This window comes from Prionailurus viverrinus, chromosome A2, assembly GCF_022837055.1.
Source record: "Prionailurus viverrinus isolate Anna chromosome A2, UM_Priviv_1.0, whole genome shotgun sequence".
Classification (NCBI taxonomy): domain Eukaryota; kingdom Metazoa; phylum Chordata; class Mammalia; order Carnivora; family Felidae; genus Prionailurus; species Prionailurus viverrinus.
In genome coordinates this window covers 49,637,462-49,664,719 of record NC_062562.1, presented here as the reverse complement: position 1 = coordinate 49,664,719, position 27,258 = coordinate 49,637,462, and the positions used below count along the sequence as shown (strand labels likewise).

The window sequence follows — 27,258 nt, the reverse complement described above, 5'->3', positions numbered from 1 at the left end:
AAGTAATTCATAAAAAGCTAATAAAAATCATGTTTTACAGTTGTGCTAGTTCTGGGGTGAGCAAACTACATCTGTGGGCCAAACCTAGCCCACTGCTTGTTTTTGCAAATAAAGTTTTATTCGCACATAGCCATGGTCATCTGTTAGATATTGTCTATGGCTGCATTAGTGCTACAACAACAGAGGGAGTAGTTGTGAAAGAGACCATGTGGCTTGCAAAGCCTAAAATATTTAGTATCTGCCTTTTACAGAAAAAAAGTTGCCAGCTCCTGTTTTAGTCAATGGAATATTATGCAGCCCACTCCAGGAAAAAAAAAAAAAACCAACTTGTGAAGTCTCTGTGGCAACATGGAAATATATTTATAGCATAAAAAAGTGGGATAAAGGGAATTTTCAGTGGAAAAAAATTCCTTTAATGTCATTAAAATATCTCCACTGTAAAGAAGGAGGGAGGCAGATGTTGAGCAGCCTGGTAACCATGGTGATTTTTCCTGCTGCTTCCCTGGGCCTTTTACCCTCTGTCCTCCAGCTCAGACAGGGCTCAGGACTGGGGGTGGGGCAGTGGTTTCAAATTCCCCGAGAGGGGCCGGCAGGAAAGCCAGCCTGCCGAGCCCACAAGCCAAACATCTGCTGCACAAAGATTTGGAAGTCCCTTGCCCACAAATATGTCCCTTGTTGGGGCAGGAGTTGGGCTGAGCAGCCAGATGCTGTAAGTTTCCATCTGAGAGGCAGGCCTCAGTGGGCGGGGTGCTTGTGGGGAAGGGGCTGGGTGAGGGGCACCCAGCAGTGATGGTAAATTACTAACGGGTGGAGATTACATTGAATGCTATGTTCTGGCTTCCTTTCCCCTTTCTTCAGTTACAAGTTTGGGGTGTAGGGAAGGGAGGAAATTCCATGCCCAGGAAATCCGCACATTTCATTTCTGAGAAAATACCAAGTAAGCATTCTAAATGCAGGGAAATGGTTTGGTGGGGCTGTTAACAATCAGAGCATTGAGGTCATTGACCTCGCAGCCCAGGCGCTCATAGATTCCATCCAGGTGGGAAAGGTGGGGCGCGGAAGGCCTGGAAAGTGGATATGGGGCTCTGCCATTCTCCAGGGAATGTTCCAGATTGCTGGAGTTGGCAGATCCCTGGCCATGGAGCTCTCTGAAGCCCCCCAAACCTATGAGAACCCATGGTGGGTGGGATTGGGGTGTAATGGGCGAGGCCTTCCATTGTTCTTGGCATGCCTACAAGAGGCCCCCAGATTCTTCACTGAACTGGGCTGTGGGTGACTCCAAACTCTGGCTCAACCAGCAAACATAAATACACACACCTTTGTGGAGTTGTCCTCACCCATCCAGGGCCCCACCCCAGGACCGCTCAGACTCCTCAGGACTGGTGACTAACAAGGATCTGGGATGGAATCCCAGCCCCACCTCTCATCAGCAAGCCTTTTAAGTTCTCTGCTGCAGGTTTCACAGCTGTGAAATGGGTATGAACAACTCCAGCCTCTGCCAGTAGTTGTTAGGAGGACTCAAAGACATGAGTGAGCCTGCTGTGAACAGTCCCCTTCCCACCTGCCCCCCTTCCTTGCCAACACACACACGGTGGGGCAAGTAAAGGAGAGAGGGGGAGACATTAAATATTTGGGGTTTTTAATTGGCCTCACTGATTTAAAGGGCACACTTGTGGGGTGACAGTGGCTGAGTTAGCATCTGGGATTTTTCACTGCGGTGTTTCCTCACAAAGACAGGTGCCTCTGAGAGCATTTCCCATGGTGTCCTGCCTCTCTTAAGCTCAGTGTAATAATGACTCTTTAGGGCTGCTCTGAGATGGGCAAGGGCAGCCACAGCTCCTGGGTTCTCTTCTCAGGTGAGCCTCAGCTGATGTTAGGTTGCCCTATCCCGTCAAGGGGTGGGTGTGCAGGCCTGGAGTTGGAAAGCTGGGGTACACATCTGCGAACTGTACCCGGATCTAAGGACTGCACAGCCCCAGCCATACGGGTGAGTTGAGCTCAGAGGGTGCTGTTCCCACACTCTGGCTAGACCTCTGTTATACATGTGGCCTCACCCCTAACTCAGCTCAAGGGGCCCATTTCCACATGGACAAGGTGGAAAAGGCTTTTGGCAGTAATGCTCCTCTGGTCTGGAGAACCCTTTCCTCTGAGCACATTTTGGTGGAGGGGCTTGGTGAAGACTCAACAGCCTGATCCTGTCGTAGCTCGGGTCCCAAGGTCTCTGAGGAAGGACAGCACTGTAACGGGCTGACAGCAGATTGATGGAGCCGTGCCAGCTCCGAGGAGAAACGCCCTGCAGTGTAGACGGAGCCGTGCCAGCTCATAGAAGTGCCCTGCAGCATAGGCTGATTGTGGCTCCGTGAAAAGGGAGCTGGTGGCCTCAGGCTGCTGAGTAGTGTGGTTGGGTGTGGTGTAATGCAGTGTGTGATGCCCTGCCTGTGTTTCCCGAACTCCCTGTGGGTCTTTAAAGGAAGATTCCTATGTAGCGTCCTCAGAGCTGGACTCCCTAAGCCAGGAGGCCTAAAACATCTATAGAATGCCCTGTTGTCTTCTCCGATCCTCACCATATGCCAATTTAATGATATTATTTTTCCTCGGCTTATATGTAAAATTATTTTTATACTTTTTTTAGCAGTGGTTCTCAAAGTGTGGTCCCAGACCAATGTCAGCATCAACCCGGGTGTTCATTAGAATAGCTGATTCTCTGGCCCCATCTGTTCCTAGTAAGCAGGGAGCTCTAGGGTGGGGCCCAGTCCTCTGGATTTTAGCCAGCCTTTCAGGTGATTTTAGTTTGAGAACCACAGCCACAACCTGCTGGAAGCTCTCAGAAGTCCTACCTCAAAGAAACCCACTTAGTTTTGGTTACTCTAATGTCTCCCAAACTTACATGGCCATGTAACCCCTTTAGGATCTAATATCCATTAGCTATCGGAGGAACAAGCTTTGGGCGACAGGTAAGATGGACTTGGGGACTGATGGGGGGTTGGTTCAAATCCCACAGCTTTTCTTCAAGTCATTGGGTGGTTGGGGGCTTTAAATCAGACCCTCTAGTTCTTAGCGCTGCCCTTGGTTCAGAGAAAGCCAAATCGTAGCTGCTAACTATAGTAATAATGATCACTCTTAGGATGACAAACAATATTATGTCACCAAGATCATTCTAGGAAAATGTGTTTCACGTGTTCTTTCTTTTGCCCATTTTTTTTTTCTCATAAATCACCGCTTGGATTTGGGGCATCAGTCTGAGTTCTACAATTTCCTCCCCATATCTGGGTTCTCAAATTGAATGCCCTGACCATTTCTGGCAAAGTCCACTGTCCTCATCAGGGGAGCAAAAATCAGGCTTCCTGCCTGATGCTTGGCTCTGGTAACTGTCCTACACTTCCCTTTTATGAGAAACAGAAGGGACACAGCACACAGGATGGCCAGCACCCACGTCCACTTGACTTGGCCACTGACTAGGGTAAGGCAGAACAAATTTGGGGTTGCTGGGGACACACTGTCTATGGACTGGCAGGCTATCTAGCTACCTTTATAGGATTTGCTCCCTGGCTTCTAGGAGATAAACAGGGAGTCAATAAAAGCACCCAGCCTTCTTTCTTCCTGGAACAGATAATAAGCAGGGTTTTATAACTCAGCATCATGTAGTTGGAAAAGTATCGGATCCAGGTTCTACTCCTTAGAAACTGTGGAACCTTGGAAAAGTTACCTACCCTCTAGAATCTCTGATTCCATACCTGTCAAATGGGGTTGGTGAAATTCACCCTACTAGGCAGCTGGGTGAGTTAAACAAAGACTCTGAAAGAGTAGGCATGGCATCTGGCACACAGCAGGTGCTTAATAAATGTGAACTTGGATCTCATCATCCTCCAGGGCAAAATGGTCATCTAAACTGTCCCCATCATTAGAGGCTCTATTTAGTCTGAATATTCACTGATTCATCCATTTGTTCATTCATTCATGGTTCACATATTTATTGAGCACCTACTATCTATATCAATGGCACCTGCTGAAGATACAGAGATGAAAAAGAAACCCACAGCACCTAGAGGTGACATGAACGCGTGATGTACAGGCAGGGATCCACTAGTTACATAACTAGTTATCCAATCAAGATTGGGGGTAGGATAAGGAAGGAGAAGGCCATTTTCCCTAGTCAGCCCAGCCCAACCACCACGGGCTTCCTTCAAATTCTGTTTTTGGTCTGGTCTTATTGTTTAAATGCTTCCAAACTGTCAGAACTACTTCCTAAAGTTGACGATAGGCAGGGGCTCAGGATCTCAGGCCATCTTTGCCCCACTTCCATGCTGTACAAATATGTGGGGCTGAGTCAAGGATAAAATAGCGTATCTCTCCTGGGAATGGCAATTGGGAAATGTCGCAACAACTTAAAGAGATTGCCTTCCAACTTGGAATTATGCAGTATTTATGCTTTAAGGACAGATAACTATTTGGATATAGGGCTGGATGGGGAGGACACTAGTTTATGAAACACTAACTGGATCTAATTTTTTTTTTTTAAGTCGCTGGGACATGGATTCTTCATCGGAAATGGGTCTTTTCAACACCATCGCCAAACCTGTGGTAAGGAAAATAAGTTTTGTTCTTTTGACTTAGAGTTCTCAGATTGACTGTGTGCGGCCATAGTTCACTGGACGGTAATCCCAAATGAATGTGCCAACAAATGGGGGTTGGACATTCAGGACACAGGTTTTGGATGGCAAGTTTGAGTCACTGCAGGCAGGAAAGAGCCTGGCCCTTTCTGAATGTAGTGACAACATCACCAGGGCTGGCATTTCCCTGGGCGGTCCGGCTCACACGGGCGACTGCCAGCCTGTTACCAGCAAGGCAGGTTATTTGCTTGAGAGCTCCACGTATTGGGACATTTATCTCCAAATAACAATTAGAGGCAGCTGAAGTCACTTGGCTAACTGGGGCAGAGGGCAAAAGGTAGACGGGAGCCAGAGGCCGTGAAACAGCAAACATCAGCCCTCTGTGGTACCCGTCTCCAGCTAGTCCTTTATACCTCCTGTGGGACAGATGAAGACAAAGCCATCCATGAGGTTTTCACCTCCCAGACACTCTACCTTCTTCATTTTCTCTCAAATAGCCTCCAGTCCCTCACTCCCTTACAGAACATCTTCCACATTCTGCTAGAGGGCGCCTTCCCAAGCACAGCTCAGATCCTGTGATAGCTCCCGCTGAAATCTGCCATAGCTGCCGGTGGCCCTCAGAGTGAAGTCCTACATCCATGGTATTCTCCAGTGTGGGGACGGTGTCCTCCACTTGTTTGATTTCCTGGGGCTTGGCAGACAGCACAGGCTGGTTGATACTTGGGTGATGAATGGATGGAAGGCTTGCCTCTTCAGGAAGTGTGCCCCTGCTGACCCTGCCAGCGTCGTGTCCCCATGCCCCCCAGCACACCACGCTCTCAGGCACATGGGACTTTGTTCAATCCTCTGGCTCCACCGTGCTCTCTGGAACTTAGGGTTGTTTTGCCCAAGCTTGCCTCTTTAAGACGGCCTGGGTCTTCCCTGCCAAGCCTGAATTCATCCTAGTCATTTCTCCTGGCCAGGCTGGGCCTCAGCTCCTCCTCCAAGCCCACCCTCACCTCAAGCAAGGTTAGATGCCCTTTCTCTAAGCCGTGACAGTTTGGTAGCCTGTGACCTCCACTGGACGAGTAGCCTCTCAAGCACAGTGACCTTGTGTTATTTTCCACAGGATAATGCCTGGCACAGAGTAACTGAGCACCAAACAGCCGCTGGCGACATGAATGCGTGAAATGAATGTTGGAATGAGGGGCAAGAGCCTGGAGCTGGGGCCCTGCCTGTGCAAGCCCTGGGCCTGGTTTTTTCAGCCAGACCTGGAGGCACGGCAGACACTTACGTATTCTTTGGACGGGTCACCGATGCTGCCGTTGGTGGTCGGAGCGGTGGTCTCTGTGCCCTCTGGCTTTTCCTGCTGCTTCCCTTCCTCCTTGGGCAAGCCACCCTGCCCAGGGAGGGCCACCTCTCCCACGCCAAGGGCCTCGCTCTTGTATTGCTTGACGAACTCTTCCATTACTTTCAACTCATTCTCCAGAAGTCCGCGGCAGCGAGAGGGGTCCTGGTCGTAGATGGGGAGCTGCTGCATGAGCTGGCGTCGGCGGTAATAAGCGCCCTCGGTGCCTGTCACCGGCTGCTTCTCTTTGGGGATGAGCTCCATGTACTGTAGGCCCTAGTGGGGAGGAGATAAACCGACTGTGATTCTCAGGCACCCAAGCCAGATCTGGAATTGGTGAGCAGCCTCCAGCATCTCCATCTGTTTTTGCAGAGCCCCAAGGCTTGTCAAGGCAGAAATGCTGTGAATTTGGCGACACCCGGAGAGGCCTAAATAAGCTGTCACTCTCCACCCAAGTGGTCGCAGATTCACATTCTGAATGGGAGTGTTGTACTGGATGCGTTGGCTTTGCAACGCAGATTTGGTTTCCTTCAAAACTAAATACTTCGCTTTACCTCATGGCAATGCTCCTTAAAAAGAAAAAGAGTCAATCTAGTTTAAAATTGCTTTGCTTGGAAAAGTATAATTAAATCATTATAGGCTTAAGGTATTTCATGGTTTGTTCATTTAAAAACAGGCAAAGGCACCTTCTAATAGAACAAATTGATAAGGTCTCGTGGTAATAACATTTCCACATCAGTATGACTGAAAACCATCTGAATGTTAATATGTCCATAGATAACTGTCCAATTTGGCTTTTTTTTTTTTTTTTTGTAATGAACAGTAATCTTATACTTGGGTGGGTTGCAGGGATGGGGAGATTCAGAGGAGAAAAAGGTCAAGGCCACACAGCATGAGGAAGTGTGAAAAGCAAACTGTTTATCCTTTACAACTGGTCTCCATTTCTGTGCCTGACCCTGACTGTGACTCTGACACCCCCACCAGTTTGCCGGATTCCCACTGCCCAGGTGGCTGTTGCCATATTTACCCTCTTGGAACCTGCCTGTGTCCTGTCACATCCCGTGGTTGGAACTGGATTGTGGTAATCAACATGGAAAGTCATACTGTAATTCATAATGAACAATCCCGGCTTTTGCCTCACGTTAGGGAGGAGGGGCAAGGAACCTGATGGAGGGGCGTACTAGTCCAGAGCCTGGTTTGCTAACTTCCATAATAAATGAATTCCGGGTCAGAGCAGTTTTAGAGAAGGGAGAGGCAGGTGGCCTGGGTTTCTGTGGGACTCATGAAGTGAGAGGTGGCTGTAGATGGCCCTATGTGGCTCTGCCCTAGAGCTTGGAACACCTGTGGGCTCACAGAATACTGTGAATCCCCCTTCACCTGCACAGTCCCTAAGGACTTTTCCAGGTGCTTTTTCAGGCATAGGAGATGGACTGGGTGGTAGATAGAATCTTAGGGTATCAGGGAATTTGGTTTCTAGCTCCCTCCCTGATGCTGTTCTCTGTGTAACACTGAAAAAGTACCCAGCCACCCAGGCCTCGGTTTCATCATTGCAAAGTTTGGGGTAGACTGCATGATCTTCAGGGTCCTGAGCACTGTGAGAAGTCTGTGGTGACCTCACTCGGTCCTCACCACAATTAGCAGAGAGAGAGGCAGTAGCACTGACCCGGGTCTACAGTGCAGGAAAGCGGCTCAAGGAAACCCGTGGTTTCCGGTTCGCCAAAGAGGCCAAGACTCTGAACCCCAACACATGGAAGAAGTGCCAGGGAGCCACACGGCTGACCACACGTCTGGGAAAGGCTCGGTCCTGACTCTGTCTGCGGGTGGTGTGGGGTGATGCTGTTTTTCCCTGGGTCAGTATGAAACCACAGGTGGCTTCCAGCACAAAAATGCCAGGCAGGTAGGTCTGAAGAACCTAGTCACAGACTTTGGGGTGCATGAGAATCGCCTGACCACCTTGTGAAAAAGCTTTCTGGGATCACCCTAGACTTTGATTTGGGAGTCTGGAGGAGCCCAGAAGTGAGCACTTTTGCAGGTCCTCCTGGGTCATCTGAAGCAGGACATCGGAGGACTCAGGGACAGTGGGTAGGGGGAAGGGGTGTGACCATCTGAGGACAGGGCAAGCAGCAGACCAGCAGCACACAGGCTGGGGCAGGGCACAGGGCCCTGGGGAGATGGGTTAGAGACAGGTGGGTGGGGGGGCAAATATCTATCCCAGGCCTTCTTATTTCGTGTCTGAGGCCTGCCCGGTCCTCGGGATCTGTGGAAGGGATGGGGAGGTGGTGACAAGACTATGGCTCACCGTGCCAGAAAGGGCACCCAGACCTGCCTAGCATCTCATTCGCTCCCACTGTGGAAGCAGTTCCAAGTGCATGGCTGATCGAGCTCATGGGAGCACAGCCTCTTCTTCTGTGAGGGCTGCTGACCTCCCAGGTTGAGTGGTTGAAGGAACGGCAGGAAGAGCTCACACTTACATGGTACTTACTATGTTCCAGCACCCTTCTAAATGCCTGACCCATGTTAGCCCGTTTACTTCTCACAGAACCCCCAGGAGGAAGGCACTAATATCACCCCTCGAAAAACCGAGGCACAGAGAAATAACCTCCAGAGGGTCACACAACTCGTCTGTGGTGGACACAGCTTTGTACTCAGCAGCTTGGGTCTCAACCCCTTCTACACTGCCTCTCTAGAAGGCGAATGATTTGCAAAGAGGAAAAAAACAAATTCCCTCAATCTCTAGGGGAGTTTCCTTCTGTCTTCATTTCATCAGGGTGAGGAGGCTGTGTGGGCACTGCCTAGTGAGATGATCCCCCAGCCCCTGGATATGCCCCTGATTCCGGCCTTCAAGAGCATGCATCCCTCCCTGCATAGCTTTACAAATAAACACTGTGGTAGGAGTCCCGGGGCAGCGGCCTTACTGGCCACCTGTCTGTTGATCCCTGTATTCAGTGTCCTTTCATGGCTCTGTCCTGGCTACAGGTGTTTGTGACCTGCAGGGCTAACGGATTCCTGGCCAGAACTCTGGAGACAGGGAGTGTTCCCTCCCAGGAACCTGTTGCAGGTCAAAGCCCCAGCTGAGTACCTGCTTTCTACCTTTGCAGGGTCAAGGCCACACCATGTGGCCGCCAATGTTTTGTTGTTGTTGTTGTTGTTGTTGTTGTTTTGTGATGGCTGGCCTTGCCTGGCTGGCCTGAGAACCCTATTCACACACCTGTGGTAGACATTACTCATCAACCCCGGTGAGGGCATCAGAGTCCGTCTCAACACAGCCCTTCAGACAATTGCTGTTGACTGGCATGGGCTTGGGAAGGGGACGATAGGGAGAGAGGGCTGGCTCAGAGTCAGCTGCCTGTGACACTCAGAGCTTGTAAGAGAATCTCTCAGAAATCCCTCCAGGAAGCTGATTAAGGTCATGTTCCCAAAACCTTTAGCAAGAGGCCTTTCCTCAGAGCAGTTGGAAAGGTTGGTTTAGGTTTCAAGTTTTTCACGAGGACCTTTCTGAGTCATTTGGTGCATTGTTGTCTGGCTGGGACATCTTGGGTGAAGAGGTTCCCAGAATCAGGCTTTATCAGGAGAAGAATCAAAAGGCAGAGAGAAAAGTGGAAAAGAAAGGTGCCTTATTCCCAGAGTTGGGCATAGTTGAACACACATGGACTCTGGAATTGGAAGACCCCATCCTGCCTGCTCTTTCGGCTTCTCTGGCGGTCAGGCAAGGACAGTACATGGGCTTTGTGTTACATGCTAATCTCCATCAACAGTGGCTACTTGAGTGCTGTGTTGAGAAGGATTCTGAGGCCCAAAGAGACTCAATGGAAGATCGTGCTCTAACTGACCAGCAATGTTTGCCATGGGTGTGGGAGTAGAGGATAAGGTAGGAGTGCCACACCTGCATGGGTTCCTCAAGAGCCTCTGTTTGCTCTCCTGTAAAATGGGGTTATTAAGCATGTAGGGAGTGGTGAGATGTTGATGACATATATCATATATATAAATATATCATAGTATTTTTTATCATAATCATAAATATATCACAGGGATTCCTGAGAGAGTCTCTAACAAGCTCTGAGTGGCACAGATAGCTCTGACCCAACCCTCTCTCCCCATCATCATAAATACACACATACATACACACACACACACACACACACACACACACACACACGTGCGCACACACATGCAGAATGCTCAGTGGATGCTGGTTCCCTTCATCTTTTCATCCTTGCCTCTCCCAAATCCTGGCTAGCTTTCAAAGATTTTCCCAAGTCCCTCCCTATTCTTAGAAGCCTTCCCTTAAAAGTGCTAACCCAAAATACATGCTGTTTTCTGCCTCTCCTCCTACCTGTCTGGTTCTCCTGGCCTGGCTTGATAGGTGGGAGCCTAAGCTTTGGAGTCAGGGAGGCCTGAATCCAAGACCTGGCTCTGTCATTTAAGCCAGCTATGGGACATCAGGCTAGTGGTGTCACTTCTCTGAGCCTCCGTTTCCTCCTCTGTGAATAAGGGTAGTAACAGTATATCCCTAACAGTGTTGGAAAATTAGACGAGACCACGTATGCATAGCTCTTAGCATATGCTAAGCTTAGCACACGTAAGTACTCAGTAAATATTAGCTGTTAGGTTTATTGTTACTAATCTTTAAAGGCTTAAGAATTTCTCCATTTTTCATGCTGGTTGGGAAGGATGACAGCAAGATTCAGTTCCATTTCCAAAATATAATCAGTCCTGATCACTTGGTAATTAAAAAAAAAAAGTGGGGAGGGTGAATGGGAAGGGAGAGCTGTCCAATCTCAGGCAACTTGCTCAGGCAGGCCAGATGCAGAGCAGACAGAGGGGCCTTTATACCATGTGGTTTTATGAGCGAGCATTAATCACAGCCTCACGATGCCTTCCTCTGATTAGTCTGGAGCCGAAGCATTTGGGGTTTTCACCAGCCAGTTCCTAACGCCCACAGCCAGCTCTTTTACGAGCTGCTTGCTTTAGTTTCCACTGACATCTTGGAGACCTGCTTGATGGCTTAGCCAGACCTGGGTGCTGGAGGCAGACCCACATTTGGAGCCACCCAGCACTGCTATAGTTGGATGCCACTCTCTGTGGCCCGGATCTGCCCCTGCCCAGCCCCTCCAACTGGTCAAGGCCGATTAACCATTCTAGGTTTCCTTACATGCAAAATAATTCCTACCTCACAGGGTGGCTGAGCTCACAAATGCTGACGCATTCTTTTAAAATATGTTTTCAAGAACTATAGCTTTTTTTAAAAAAAGCATCTTTGCCTCTCTCCACTTGATTGAAAAGGGATTTCCCCCTCCTTTCCTCCACTTAAGCTACAGCTTAGAAGGGTGCTGCTCAGATGCTCTATGGTGAAGGATCAGGTTTTTTTGTTTGATTTTTTTTTTTCACCGATTGCAGAAGGATTCTTGGGCTCACTGCATGCGATGAGAATGTAGCTCATGCCACATGAGATTTCCACATGGGTCTGACCACAGTGGAATTCTGTTCAGTGAGAGGAGTTGTCTGATCACATGCTTGGATGTCAATTGCTACTATATTTCCCCAACATTTATTTTCAATTTCTGTACTTCTCGTTGTGGACCAGTCACAGGATTTTGTGGTACACTGTTAGTCCACAGACCACGTGTGGAATGCCACTGCCCCGGAGGGTGATGTAGCACAAATAGGATGTGCCAGATAGGATGGTGCACAGGACAGGTGTGGTGTCTGCCCTCATGGACCTCGCTTCACTCCAATGAGAGAGATAACCAAACAAAGACATACATAAGACAATTGCGGCTCACAATAAATCTTCTATAGAATCAATGGCGAACTGAGGGAGAGAGAAAAAAATATAGCTGGAGGATAGGTGGACTGGGGAGTTAGGGAAGGCCCGTCTGAGACCTATCAGAAAGACCCAGCCATGCAAAGAGCAGGGAAAGGCATTTCAAGGGGAGGGAACAGCAAGTGTAAAGTCCATGAGGAGGGCAAAAGCCTGGAGTGTTCCAGAGCAGGAAAGAAGAAGGTCAGAGCACTATAAAGTAAAGGGTGAGGGGTCATAGCCAGAGCTGCGGGTACAGCCTGTGGGGGTATGACCATGCAGGACTCTGAAGGCTCTCCTTTTCTCCCAGAAGAGATTTAATTACATGCCAGGCTTCCATCTCTAAAATTGTAGGAACTTTTTCAATCTCATGAACTTGTGGAAATCATCTAGGCCCTCACTATTCCAAGCGTGGTCTGGGGGCCAGCATCCCCTGGGAGCGTGTCAGGAGTGCAGAGTCTCAGGACCAGCCCCAAGCTTCCTAGATATATTTCTGCAAGTTGTCTAGATGATGTATGTGCTTGTTGAAATTGGAGGGGCACTGGTCATGTCTGTGGGGTCTTGATGATGGCTGAAGGTATCATTATCTGAAGAGTTAAATGCCCATGTCTGGTGATTCTGATCCTGTAATCTGGAGCTTCTGATCTGGGGTGAGGCCTGTGCATGGGAACTTGATACGGGTCTTTGTAGTGGGCAGCCAGGGTGTGACCTTGTGCAAGTTACTTGCTCTCTCTGGATGTTGTCCTTCTCTGGGTGCCTCACCCCCAGGGTTGTGTAAAGCTAGTCTGGTTCTCCCTTCCAAGGCTAAGAGCCTTCAGCTGTTGGCAAGAAGACAGGACTGTTTTTGTGCTCCCCCACAGGCCTGCAAAGGATACATCCCAGGCCACTCTGAGGGAAAAGGAACAACTCACACATGAAGACAAGCACTGTGGGAATCCTGAATGATAAGTCAGCCTTTGTTCAGAAGTGGGGAGCCCAAAGGGAATCATGAACGACCCTGTACTGGAATTGGAAGGGCCCTCAGAATTCATAGAAACACTTCTATCCATTTCATGGAAGAGGAAAACCGAGGCCCAGACAGTTTTCACTTCAAGATCACATAAGTGATGCAGGAGCAGGTTTGGAACCTTAGTTATTCCTGTCATTTCTGTAATATTGCCCTCGTCTTACCTTGTCTTTGAAATTCAGGCATGACTAACATTTACAAGGACAGGACAACAACCATTTGGTTGGAGGAAGCTGTCTTACCAGTTTCTGGGTGACTCCAGGGGGGGCCCACTCATAGGTGATGGTGTCAAAGGTGGGATCTTTCCCAGTGGCAATGGGATTGGTCATGATCATCCGATTCCTCTTGTAAATCCGGATGCCGTCCCCGCCTTTCACTCGGGCTGTGAGGGTGGAATACTTGGAGTCCATCAGCAAGCGGCCAATTTTCCGATCGTCTTCCAGCTCAGAGCTCAGGCAGTGGTCCTCATGGCTGCATTTGCATGACTTGCATATTTTCCTGGGGGGGGGGGGGGGGCGGTAATCGGGAAAAGTGAGATCAACCTCCAGAGAAGAGGAGCAGTCTCCTGATGGTAGCATCTGCCTTTTTGAAAGCAAGTTCAAGGCTCAACTTTAGTAACTTGGAACGGCTGGCAGCAGATGAATGGTAATGTGAGACCAAAAGGACTTTGGGATTGGGAACTGCTTTTGGGAGACTACCTATCAATCCATCTGTCTGTCTGTGGGGAATGTGGGATATGACTTCAGCTGGTCAGAAGAACAGCACATTTTTACTCATGGTGGCAGCAAGGGCTGGTTCATTCATTAAAGATGCTCAAAAGCAGGAGTCTTTTTGACCTGTAGGTTGAACCTGGCCCACAACCTGATTTTATAAATAAAGTTTTATTGGAACACAGCCATGCTCATTCATTTATATATTGTCTGTGGATGCATTTGGGCTACAGCGGCAGACTTGAGTAATTGCAGCAGAGACCATTTGGCCCACAGAGCCTAAATTATCCATTCTCTGGTCCTTTATAAAAAATGTTTGCTGACCCCTGCTCTAAGGAATTATTGAAATTGTCTCCCAAGATTCATGAGCGTTGGAGCTTCAGCAACTGTGAACTCTTTAGCACTCATACTGAAGTTAGAATACAGCTGGAAAATTTCTTTAAGCAACTTGTGGCTGGGACCCAGGGGAAAGAGAATGAGCTAAGAAAACCCCTTGGGCTGGAGAGATTGATATTCACTGGCAAGGCTATGTTGTGAGGCTGCGAGAAGGAAAAGCATCCTAGGGAAGCTTCACATTCACTTGAAAGCCTGACACTTCTCTCTGACAATGAAAAACAAAAGCATCTGGCTGCCTTGTGCCATGCTGTTAAGGTTGTGAAATCCAGAGTGTTCGCGGTGTAGAGGAAAACCTCTTCCCTCCCTTTCTGGCTTGTCACCTGAGGTGTGCTGTGACTCCTGAGGCGTGCTGTATCTCACTTGCTCCCATGCATGAGACTTAAGAGCTTGTTAAGTAAAGCAAGCAACATCGGAAACTGCAGCAGGGATGGATGGGGCAGGCCCAAGCAAAAGTGTCACTGCAGTAGCGTGGGCGCCTCACAGCTAGGCATGCCTGAAGGAACCCTCCTTTTTTTCTCTTCTAAACTCAGGAGATTGATATGTTCACCCATGTATCACAAATATTGCCTGGGATGCCCGCAGGAGCACACCTTGATAGTCTACCTCAGTGGTTCCAAACTAAGGTCAATTCTGATGCCCAGGAGGCATTTGGCAATGTCTGAAGACACCTTTGATTATGGCAATGGAGTGCTACTGGATTCTAGAGGGTAGAGGCCAGGGATGCTGCTAAACATCCCATAAAATATAGGATGGCCCCCTCCACCGCAAAGAATTATCCTGCCCCAAACATCAGTGGTGCTGAGGTTGAGAAACCTTGTCTAATATAAAGTGAGGAGGACCCAGCGCACCCTTCCAGGAGCCTATAGTTGGAGTGGGAGAGGGAAAGCAAATCAGATGGAAAATGTAACATAGAGTAAGGTTGGGCCATATGAGAGTCACATATCCTCTGGGGTGGTTCCGCTGGTCTGGACCAGTTCCCCCAGCATGTAAGTATGTGGCACACGGAAAAAGGCTCAGTGTGGGGAAACAGTGGGTTACAGATGGTGAAACGAGTTTCTTCAGTGCAAGGCTGATTCTTGTTTTTAACGCACTGATGTACAGCGTGACTTTAAGTCAGGGAAAATGCAGCGTTTCCAGTGTTATTCAAGGAGAAGCTTGCAGCCCCAGTCCACGTTCCGTGGGCTATAATTTGAGAAATGGTAAAATTGTTGATCTCAAGAATAATTCCAGCACTACAAAAGAGAATATGACCCTAAAGATGACGTGGGGCAAAACCAAGAAGTCTTTTCTTTTTTTCTCTGTTGCTCGTGTTTTCAGAATTGGGGCATCTTACTCATGATAAATATTCTCTTGCCTCTCCCTTTCATGAGATAGACATGGAGGAGACTGCTTCCCTAAGGTAGGGAATAAACCACTAGTTTACACGTAGGGAGTGACAGCAGCAGAGGAGGAAATGGAAGGAGGAAGTGGAAAGAAGTGAGGGAAAGCCCAGTGTCCAAGTGGACCCTTGGACCCCCAATGCCTTCCATGTGTGGAGCTGGGTGGGGAGGCTGAATTTGCTTATTTGGTTAATGTAGATTCTCAGGATGCTATTAGAGATGTGTGGAATGCAAAACACCTTGAAATGGAAAATGTTGACGGATATGAGATATTCTTTGACATTATGTCAGTATTATGTCTCCTTTTATTCATGCCGTCATGTTGCCAGGTATGGTTGCTGGGACACCATAAATGAAGAAGGCACCCCTCTGGCCCCACTCTACTCTTTCCAGGCACCCAGACTGAAGAGGGCACGGACACACCCAGGAAGATCCCCAAAGGTGTTAAAATGGCCATTTCTGTAATCTCTCCTGGGCTACCTGGAATGGTGGAAGAGGCAAAGCCTTGGAATGTAATGCCAGCCTCAACACTAGCCCAACACCAGCCCGTGGTCAAATTTCCTATCTGACAATGAGAGAGTTGGTCTACATTAGGGGTTGGCAAACTACATTCCATTGGCCGAATCTGACCCATCACCCATTTTTGCACAGCCTCTGAAGAAGAGTTTTTACATTGTTAGATGGCTGAAAAAATTGAAAAGAAGATTACTATCTTGTGATACAAGAAAATGATAGGAAATTTGAATGTCAGTGTCCTGAAATAGAGATCTACAGAACATAATCACATTCATTCATTTACACGCTTAATGGATGCTTTCATGCTACAAGGGCCAAGATGATTGGTTATGCCAGAGACCCTATGGCTTGACAAACCTAAAATGTTTACTAATGGGCTATTTACAGCAAGTTAGCTTACCCCTGGTCTATTTGATGAGTTTTCACACTTTGCTATGCATCCAAATCACCTGGGCAGCTTGGTAAACTTGGAGATGCCCTCCCTGGCCCCAGCTAGTCAGATGCACTGGTCAGGAGCAGGATCTGGTCATGGGTACTTGTAATCCTGTTCAGAGGTAATTCGGATGCACATCAAAGTGCCAGAGTCACTAGTCGGTCCCTTTCGGGAATTTAAGCGGCTCTGGTTGACTTTCTCTAGATTGTCTGTCAAAAAGCAAAGGAAGCCCAAATCTCAGGGCACAGTTATCTGTGAAGATCCACTGCCCTGGGCAGAAGAGGCAGAGGGAACAATATAATTCCTGCAGCTGGTATGGAGACAAGACCTCATCAGAAGGCACGTCACAGTGAGGAGACCGGGAGAATCCATTGGAGAGTGACCCCTGAAGCATGTAAAACTTTGTAATTTGAAGCACCTGTGTGGTCTGTCTCCATTTTTCATACTGTGTCCCTGCTTCCCTCAAATTGCGGTTTTTCTCTACTCACTGGAGTCAGTAGACATTAAAAAAAAAATAAAGTTATTACAATAAAGATAATATAAAAATATCTCTGTACGCAAGGAAGAGACTTTCTGTTGGGCTCTCTCTGAAAAGCCTGAAGTCCTGGAGGCATGTTTGCCACTGCCCTGAAGGGCAGTTCAGCATCCTGAGGTTGTCTCGGAATGCCAGCAAGCCCAGCATGTCCATCTGGGAAGTGGGAGGCTGCAGGCTGCTGGGGGAGCCTCCCCTTCCATTTTCATGATATGCTGGTTCTGAAAGTCTGCTCTTGCCTTCACTCCATACTGTCCTCTTCAAATAACTCTACCATCTGTGCCTCTAATACCATTCTAATTCCATTAACCATGTCAGTCACAAGTTTGATTACAGACAACTTGCCTGAAACTATGGATTGTAAAGCCAGAAGGGGAACCAAGAGCACATTGGCTCCAATGCTCCTATTTATCAGATGGAAAAGGTGAGGCTTACAGAAGGGAAGTGTTTGTTCAAGGTGAGTGAGCACATGAATTATTGTTTGAGGAAATTGCTCACTAAACCAGGCTGGCTGCCACTTGGGTCATTTAAATAAATTTCTAACTACTGACAGTGTGAAAATTGGAGCATAAAAATGGTTTTATGTAGCTTCCCTGCTAAGGTTCTGAGACCTCACTGCTCCAGTGTGGCTTGAATTTAAGTCCCCATTAAAGTGATTCAAACCAAATACAATGCTTGCTATGGGGGACCCGAGGCTGCAGTCTGCATTTCTCAAGGATAAATTCACCGGACATTCACGTCCTTTGTAGAATGGTGGGGGAATGTAGGGATTACAACAATGCTGAGACTCCTTGCTTACAGTCCTGAAGAACAGGGCCCAGAAGTGTCCTCCTGCCATAAACAGCTAGAAAACCAGACAGAATATGTTAAATGACCCTGTTCAGATGTCAGACAAGAGGCAGCAAGGGGCTGAACATTGAGAGGGGGAAACATTATTGACTGAGTCAGGGGGTGCATTCAGGGAACATTATCCCTCCCCGCTGCCCTAAGGATTCTGAAAGGAGGCATCCCAGCTGTCCTTGGAGAGCTGATGAGGAGTCAGCATTGTTCCGTGACACCCTGATGGCAGGTTCAGCATCAAGGGGGCGGAATGATAGAGAAGCTGACTCCTCAAGGCCAGAAAGAGCTCTAGTGACCAAACTAGATGCGTGGGGCATTCCCCCAACAGGAAGTGTGCTAGCTGTAGGAGGTATCTGTGCAGGGGATACAGTGGGGTTTGGATGACTTTGAAAGTCACTTGCATCCAGAAGACCACATGAGCTCCTGTGAGGTCAAGGACTGTCAGGGAATGAAGTCAAGGAACAGTCCTGTGCTTCAAAAGCTCACGACCCACAGTACTACTGTAGAATGTCTAAGAGCATGGAGTGGGGTTTCACAAAGACCCAACTTTGAATCCTGGCATTTAGTAGCCATCCCCTCCCCACCCCTGTTAGCCAGCCTCAGTTTCCTGATATGAAAAATGGAGACACTGAGATACTAATACCAACTGCTCAGGATTGCTTCAATATTCCAATGTACAAGATTTAGCAATGAATGTTTTTCTAATTGCCATCCCACCATGGAAATCAACAACTCTGAGACAAATACCTCCCAAATTTCACTCCTGCTCTGAGTGCCCCAGGAACCCCTCTGGCAGGGGCATCAAAAGCTCTACTTCACTATCGTGCCCTACAGAGGTTAGCCTCTCTCTTCCAGGGCTGCCAGGACAGTCACACAGGCTGTGTGCCCTGCACAACTCCACATAGATGCTGATGGGAATAGCGCCTGGGGGCTGTGCAGTGTGAGGTCTCCACCTCTGCTTTTCAGATTCCTCAATAAAAAGAGAGAAAGAAACACTCTACAGTTCCAAGTCCAGCTGGATCTCATGGCCCTCCCTCACGGATATGAATGTAGCGCCTGGTTTTTAAATACTGTGGACACAGTGACTTTTATTTCTGGCCCAGGGGTACTCTGAGATCCAAATGGGGTGACGGCACCGTATGGGGAGATCCGCCATATGCACCAAGCCCAAGGATAGAGCAGTCCAGAGAGGACGAGGCACCAACTAACATCTGCCCACATCTGCCCAGTGCAGTCCTTCGTGGGGCCAGCTTGGTGGTCTCCACCTCAAAACGGTGCATGAAGCACTAAGCTCCTTCCTCATCTTGGCTCCTAAGGGCTTTTCTGTCATTTCTGAATGAGGCCAAGCAGGAGTGCGTTCACTCTGGAGCCAGTCCTCCCTGAAATACATGCATCCTAAGTAAGCAGTCCCAGCAGAGAAGAATGGCTGGGGTTCCCAGAAAGGGCAGCCAAGAAGTGCAGGCAGGCAGAGCTTCTCCTGACAAAGTTTGTTACCTCCATGGATGTGGCTCAAAGCCCGAACACGTCCCCTTGCATCTCAAACAAGGCACACCTCTTGCTGACTGCTGCTGGCCCAGGGACATCTGGAAAAGGAGACAGAAAAGAGGGTGTTTCACTTCCACAAGTCTTGGATCGGGGATGCTTGACCTCTAAAAGACTTGGCATGCCAGCAAAGGGATTGTGTGGGGTTCAAAGGGCTCAAGATGAATAAGCCATCAGTTACTGTTTACCAAGAATGGAGAAGACCAGCCGGGGAAGTGGCCATAGGGCAGGCAAGTGGGGAAGGGTGGGGTCCTTGCCAGTAAAAATGGAATGAGGCGGGGGCTTATTGCTGGCCTTTCAGTGCTGTCACCAGCCACCAGGGCTGTGTTGAAAACCCTCCGCTCTTCCCTTTATATTCATCAGCTCCCCTGGTCCACTTGTCACTGGAATGGAATCTTCCAGTGAGTGCCTCCTCTCCCTCATTTATTTGTGATTTATTGATAGGGTGTGATTAAACCAAAGCTACAGGCACAAACAAATGCGCATGCTGCCACGTGTCTATCGCTCAAAGCATAACTTAAATATTTCGCTAAACCACGGAAAATCAGGAGCATTTGAAATCTGGTTGTCCTTTGGAAGGAGAACAACACCCGGCACAGGCTTTACTCTTTGTCACCAGCCGCTGCTGATGTGTTGAGACCCAAATGACTCTCAAACGGGGTCTTCAAATCAGCAGCATCATGGGAAGCTTGCCAGAAGCACAGACCCTCGGGCCCCGCTCCAGCCCTCGGAATCAGAATCTGCACACCAATAAACTTCCCGGGAGATTTGTATGACATTAAGATGGGAGAAGCCTGGGGTTAGTGTATGGATCTGCTGGCTGAGAAACTTCCCTAACTCTCAACTGGGGGTGGGGAAGACTTGGTGGCAGGTATGCACACGTACTATGATTTTATCAAGAACAAGTCTTCATCAACTAGTAAGATAAACGGATAAGCTCCTCATTCAACAGACATTTGATTCATTTAACCACTAATTTAGTATCTACTGTATGTCAGGCACAGGGATACATCATAAGATTCGGGTGTGCCCTAGGAGTACTCGCAGACTAGGGGGGGATGAAGAGAGAAACACATACTTATCACCTGCTCCTGGAAGGGGTAAGTTTGAGGCAAAGGAAGCTGCCTGTTGTGTGGCAGAGGCTGGACTTTGGAGCCTGGGAGACCAAGATTACCAACCCAGCTTCGGGACTTACCAGCCATACTGGCCTTGGACCAACTGAGCCTCAGTCTCCTTACTTGTCAAATGGGTACAAAGATAATGTATGCAAAGTGCCCATTCACATGAGGTACTCAAGATGGTAACTGCTGTTGTTTTGCACACAGAGTTTAGGTGCCCAGAGGGAGGTGTTAATAAACCTGTAGGGGAAGTCCAGTCAGGCTTCTTAGAAGAGGTGACTCTGGATGGGGGCTATGAGCAGGCAGAAAGGGAGAAGGGGATTCTTGGAAGAGAAATGTGTGAGGGCAAAAAGATATGAAAGGGCATGATGGTGTGTGTGTGGGGGTGTCTTGTATTCTGAGCACCCCTGTTTCCTCTTCCTGCTTTTAAGCAGGAAAAAAAAGGAGTGAAACTTGTGAGTCCACCCTCACTGCTACTGTTAGAATCCAGAGAAGTACACGAAAGGTCACAGTTATTCTTTACCAGATTTCTCTTCCGTTGCTCAAATCTTCCCACAATGACACCTAGGTTTCACACCCCCCACTTTGACAACTGCGGTTTGCACCATATCTTCTCGTACTATGCTGTTCTGTAAAGTTTCTTTTTAATGTTTATTTTTGAGGGGAGGGCTGTGGGAGGGGCAGAGAAAGAGATGGACAGAGGATCTGAAGCAGGCTCTGTGCTGACAGCAGTGAGCATGAGGCGGGACTTGAACTCACAAACTGTGAGATCGTGACCTGAGCTGAAGTTGAACGCTCCACTGACTGTGTCACCGAGGTGCCCCCATACTATGCTGTTCTTATACACATTCACAACTTTGGAGAGTAAGAGCCACACTGCACATATCTAAAGGGGATCACGTTCCGACTTGTGCCCGTTCAGTGCTAGATTCGCGTTGAAAATTGAAAACAAGAGCATGCTCACTATCAAGTCATCGTCCTAAGCTGCGGAGCTTTCACTCACACGTGGAACTTTACTCTCTAAGACCCTGGCATCTAAAACCTTGCAAACTTTGATCTCTCCTTTCTGCCTCCTGTTACCTTGGATTCTACTAGTTGAAATGCAGCCATCCTTCCGCACTTAATGTTTGAGTGATTCAATGGTTATTTTGGAAGGTATACAACGTATGAATAAGGCTTCATTGTTGGATTGTTTTAGACCCAGAGGCAGCAAAGCCTGGAAACAGAAGAGCTAGGTGGAAGCATTTCATAAGTGGCAAAACACCCTGCGTGTGAGCATTGCCATTCTTCTAATGAGCGGCAGATTCAACAGTCATCCTATAAGGGGATTAGACCTGATGCTTGGCCGGCAGGGCTGAGCTGCTGGCTCAGGGTCTGGCTAGAACTAGTGATGTAAGGCAGCACAGAAGAGCACGGGCCTGCGGCGGGGGGCTGGCTCTATGGTGCCAGCTCTGACATTTATTAGCTGTGCGGCTAGAAGCGACTCATTTCCTTGCCCCATCTAAGTTGCTCCCCTGTAAAATGAGAAAACTGGCCTGGATCGAGGTTGTTGGAATTCTGTTACCCAGAATCCTCTTGTATGATGTGTTTCCAAATGGTGGATGGCTCTTCTGCTGGACCTTGGCAAGTAACTGGTCTTGCAGACTGTGAGGGTTATGTGGGTTGCTGCATGGAAAGGGCTTGGCATGCACATATTATGCACCGAGTGTTTGTTCTTGTTGTCACTGTACCTTGTGTAAACAGTCTGAGAGACCCTGAATCAGACATTCTAAAAACAATTCTTTTCCCAGCTTCAGAATTCTAGAGAGCTTCAGAGGAACTACTTTCTAAGCGCATACCTCATAGACTTTCTTACTGTCTACTTTGCTTCATGCGTGCAAATGTTGTCTCTCTGACTAAGGGGAGGAGGCAGACAGTTGGCCTTAGCCTTCATCCTGCTAGTGGGACAGTTTCCATGGTGACAGAAGTCCATGGAAGAGAAAAATAGATGGCCTTGCAAGGAAGCAGCAGATTTGGGCCATCAGGACACACTTGCAGCCAGTTTCCTGGATGACTGCTTAGCACAATAAATAGCCATTTTGTCCACTGTGTGTCATTTATCCAGGAGCCAGACAGACCTAGCTATCTGGGACACAGAAAATGATGATCCTGTTTATTGAGGGGAGGAAAACACCAAGCAGAAACAGCGTTTCAAACAAGACATTCTGGTTTATAAACAGTAGGTTTCTCTGATGCGGACTCGGTCTCAGATGGAAGATGGCCCAGTGGCTGCTCACAGTGGTTCACAGTAGCTGAACACAGAAGAGCTTAAAAGCAGCCATCACTTTAAAAAATGGGTCCCTGGAATGTAGCATGTACTCTAACCCTTTTCTTGAGGGGAGATAAAATGTTTTGACAATTTTCTTTGGCTCTGGAGGAGTAGGATGTTGTGGAACTGAATCTTGTCAGGGACTTGAAAGGACTTAGCTAGGCCAGGAGCCGTGGGGGCGCAAGGGCCACGGGGCGCAAAGGGCAGGGAGCCACAGGGCCTTCTCCTCACTTTGAGCATTTCCTTCAGGTGAACCGCCAGGGGAAGTATTACAGGGAGGAGATGTAGCCAAGAACAAGGCAGGACGGGGATGAAGAAGGGAAAAGAGGACATACAATACGAAGTGTAGGAGTGAGGATTTGGGATTAGAAAATGCGAGTTCTCCTCCCATTGTGTAACTCGGTGTTCTCCTCTGAGAAATGGGTTTTCCCTGCCCTTTCTGCCTCCACCAGGCTGTAGTAAGCCACAAATCAGATTAAAAGGTTGTTTGCAAAGTAAAATATTTACCATCGTTAAAAACAACTTATCCAAACATTGAGCATGAGGCAGAAAAGTGGGTGGCACATCTTCTCAGTATCATATGGTGACAATGACCTTGGCCCTCACTCCCCACCCCCATGAGGATTATCTAGACAAATTTACTTTGCTTTACCCCAAGACTTGGTGCAGTCACGTGTTAACTTACAGATTTTTTGTCCAGTAAAGATACAAATACAAGCAGTTTTTGTCTTTTTGAAACAGACAACCTTAAAGGTTATGGTTTATTGTCCTGCTGGACATTAGCTAGTTATGTACCTAACCCATCAATCTTGTCCTAACATTGAAATATACAGCCCTTCAGATGCTTTATGAACTGGCCTAAATATCTTACTGATTACTTTATTAACTAATGAGTTGAGTAAAATCTTTACTAAGTTTTATTGTATATTTGCACAAGAGTTGTGATTTTATGTTTTTGAAAATTTCATCTTAACACCATCACATGCACTCCTGACTCTCCATGGGTTTGCTTTCTGAGCTGGGGTGTTCTGAATATTGACACTAAATTCTGTTTCAAGTCAATTACCCTGACTTTATTTTTACAAGTAAAGTCTCTGAGCATATGTGTTCTTTGTTTTTTAAGTTCTATTTATTCTATTTTGAGAGAGAGAGTGAGAGAGAGAGAGAAGGTGAGGGGCAGACAAAGGTAGAGAGAGAATCCCAAGCAGGCTCCACATTGTCAGCTGTCAGCACTGACATGGGGCTTGATCTCATGAACTGTCAGATCACGACCTGAGCCAAAATCAAGAGTTGGACGCTTAACCGACTGAGCCATCCAGGAGCCCCTATAAGCATATGTGTTATTAAAAATTATTAGCCAACATGCTGTTTCTTAAAAACAAACCTTTTCCTCCCCACCAACGAGAGAAGGTAGAGTCAGGGTAGTGAAGAATGGGGTGGGGTGAAATTATGAGAAGGCCCAGAAAAGAACTGCCATCAACAGGAAAAAATGATTCCAGCAATGACTCTATTGCTATCAACAATTCCCAACTATTAACAGCTTGACAATCCATGGATTGATCTTACTTACTTAAGCATTTTTCCTGAACAATTATGATGACACTATGAAGGATAATCATTATTCCTAAACAACGGAGGATGCATGACAGACTGAGAAAGGAGAAGCAACTTGTCCACTCAGAATGGTCTGTGCTGGAGCCCCTATGGGGAAGGGGGGGTCCCCTCACTCTACCTTCATCTGTACTTCAAGCCAAAATGTTATAGTTTTCCTAATGATTCTGACTGTAGCTAACATTTATTGAGTAGACCTCATGTGCCAGGCATATGCCAGGCATATTCATACTATTTATGCTTGACAAGCCTGTGAGAGAGGTACTGTTAGTGACTTCCTTTTCAGATGAGGAAGCCGGCGCAGAGAGGTTCAGCCTCTTCTTCAGGATCTAATGGCTAGCAAGTGGTGAAGCCAAGAAGTGAAACCAGGCGGGTCTTACTTCAGAGTTGTGCTCTCATCTGATCTGCTCTGGTACTTTCCATCAAGGATATAGCACTTGACAGTTTACAAAGTATATTTACGTTCCTTATCTCACTGGGTTTTCACAACAACCTTAGGATGTGGACACTTTGCATTTGTCTCATGAAAAAAAAAAAAACTGAGCTCATAGATCTAATGGGATTTGCTGCTCAGGACATAATTCATACTCATGTTTTTGGAATCCAGACCCTATGATTTCCTACCACACTAGGAGTCTCCAGACCTCAGACGGCCTCCTACAGGTCTAGCCCTGACTCTGGGCATTAGGCCAGTTGGATCCAAACAGGCAGGACAGTGTGTCTTGTAGGAGTTGGGGGGGGCGGGTTCCAGGTTAGCGTTGGGGGCAGTAGTACAAGGCCATGATCACATTGGTCTCAGTATTTTTACCATCCAACTCTGTTCTGCTAAATAAACTAAAGTATACATGTTCAAGGCAATGGACAGGCTTTGAAGACAGCTAGAGAGGCAGTGGTTGGAGGAGAAAGTGAATCAGAACCACAGGCAGTGCCTGTAGGAGAAAAGCACCAGGGTATTGGCTTCAGTTGATTTATCTGCTCCCTCCCTGGAAGCCCAAGTGAGGGGCGAGAGGTCACTTATGTTTAGTACCAGACTGGGGAGCTGGGGCTCACCCTCCAACCCAAGGTCTGGAGATGATTGGACAGACAGTGGCTTGGGGGACAACATGTTGAAAACTGTCTTCTAGAAACTGTTACCACTTTAAAAAAGAACAAAATCATAATAACTAAGGCAAGAGGCAAGTCATTTTGGGGTTTATTCTCAAGTATTTCCTTTAAAAAAATTTTTTTTATGTTTACTTATTTTTGAGAGAGAGAGAGAGAGAACTTGTGTGAAAGGGGGAAAGGCAGAGAGACAGGGAGACAAAGAATCCGGAGTGGGCTTTGCACCGACAGCACAGAGGCAAATGTAGGGCTCGAGCTCACAAACCTTGAAATTATGACCTGAGCCGAAACTGGACGCTTAAGCAATTGAGCCACCCAGGCACACGTATTCCCAACTCCTAATAATTTGTTTAGATCAAGGATACTCACACCCATCTCATTTTGAAGTTGAATTAAGCCACATTAAGAGGGATAAACGTTGTTGAGTGTTAGATGTCTCCATTCTCCTAGAATGTGGCCCACTTCACCAGTCCAAATTTATCTATTTTTACTTCCATATCATCTACTATTTCTACCCAGATTCTCTTTCCAATCACTTGAGCCTCTGGAAGTTCTCTGAAATATACACTGGGGTTTGTTTTTTTGTTTTTTTGCTCAGGCTTATCAAACCTCAGGAAGCTTCAGCCCCACCTACTCTTTTGAGACCAGCTCATGTCGCATCTTTTCCATAAAAAAGATAACCAGTTGCAGCTGGAACGACTACTAGGCCTTGCAGCCTTCCAGCCACTGTGCTAAGCCCAAGCTCAGGCAAATCTTACACCGCCTCGTGGTGGTTCTCAAGGTGTGGACCCCCACACACCTTGGAACTTGGTAGCAGTGCAAATCCTCAGTTCTCACCCCAGACCCACTAACTCAGTTACTTGGTGTAGGGCCTAGCCATTGCTGTTCAAGCCCCCCAGGGGATCTGCATGCACAGCTCAAGTCTGACAACCACTGATCAGGCTGTGCATAAAGGAACTGAAGGAAACGGATGGTCTTGGTTTGCTCCAGACTGAATCAGGGCTTGAATGCAGGACTTTTAGTGCTGAACCCAGGAATGCTCTGGACAAACCACAACGAGTTGGTCTCCCTAATTAACACTATTCACAGAGGTCAAATTAAAGTCCTGGTGCTTAGAAATAAACCCAGGTCTCTCAGAATCCCCAATCTCCATTTTAATTTAACCAATGCACTACAGGCAATGCCAAGAAATGAAATTTTCCAGGTATTTTGGGGCCCTTACACTTACTTCTCAAAGAACCCATATAACTGTAGAACTGCAAATGCATTTGGTGCCAGGAATTAGAAAGAATGTGCCATGACATTGTACTTTAGTATGGGGATTTGGCCTGGTCTGCATGTGTTTGAAATTAATCAGACACTCTGATTAGCATGAACATCAGCTGGGATCTAGCTAACAAGAAGACTGTGGTGTAGCAGGTCTGGGATGAGCCTTATATTCTGTAGTTCTACCGACCTTCCAGGGAAAGCTGATGCTGCCAGTCCGGGGACCACGCTTTAAAGAGCAAAGGGCTACATCAGCGGTTCCCAACTTGTCTACACAATAGAATCACCTGGAGATCTTTTAACACTTCTAAAATCCCAGCTGCATGCCACTGAAATTTAGCCATAATTGCTGGGGACAGGCAACAGACCTCAGTCATTTGGGAAGTTCTCTGGAGGAGCCCAATGTGCAGACAAGTTTGGGAACAACTGGGCTTCCCCATTGTACCCTCAGCCACTACAACTTGGACTCTGGCTCTCAGCTCATCGGAGAGAGACATCTCCTCCCCGACCACCATTCCCTACAAGGTGAGATTTACAGCATGTCTGACTTTTGTTATTTCATTTTGGTTCCTTCTTCCCTGGCATAAGCCCACCTCACAGGCATTCATGCCAAATGCAGTAACTCTCTGAATAGCCAGACAGAAGGGAGACCACAGCCCTTCCTCTGCTTCTAAATTTCCCTGGCTGGATGACTTATTGGATGACTCCCACTGATGTTGAGATCCTTTGCCAGGCTTGAGGTCAGGGTGGTCCTCCCTAAACC

The 27,258-nt window shown here is 47.6% G+C and overlaps 1 protein-coding gene across 2 annotated transcripts in view; it reads right to left on the bottom strand.

Annotated features, from left to right (window-relative positions):
• Positions 1-27,258, bottom strand: part of LMCD1 (LIM and cysteine rich domains 1) — a 57,569-nt gene that overhangs the window by 8,986 nt on the left and 21,325 nt on the right. For both annotated transcript variants that reach the window (XM_047849028.1, XM_047849029.1), the window contains exons 2-4: positions 19,044-19,132; positions 12,986-13,241; positions 5,884-6,213 (exon numbers count right to left, since the gene is read on the bottom strand). In XM_047849028.1, the coding sequence (XP_047704984.1) occupies positions 5,884-6,213; positions 12,986-13,241; positions 19,044-19,132 (675 nt within the window). The remainder of the gene's footprint in view (positions 1-5,883; positions 6,214-12,985; positions 13,242-19,043; positions 19,133-27,258) is intronic.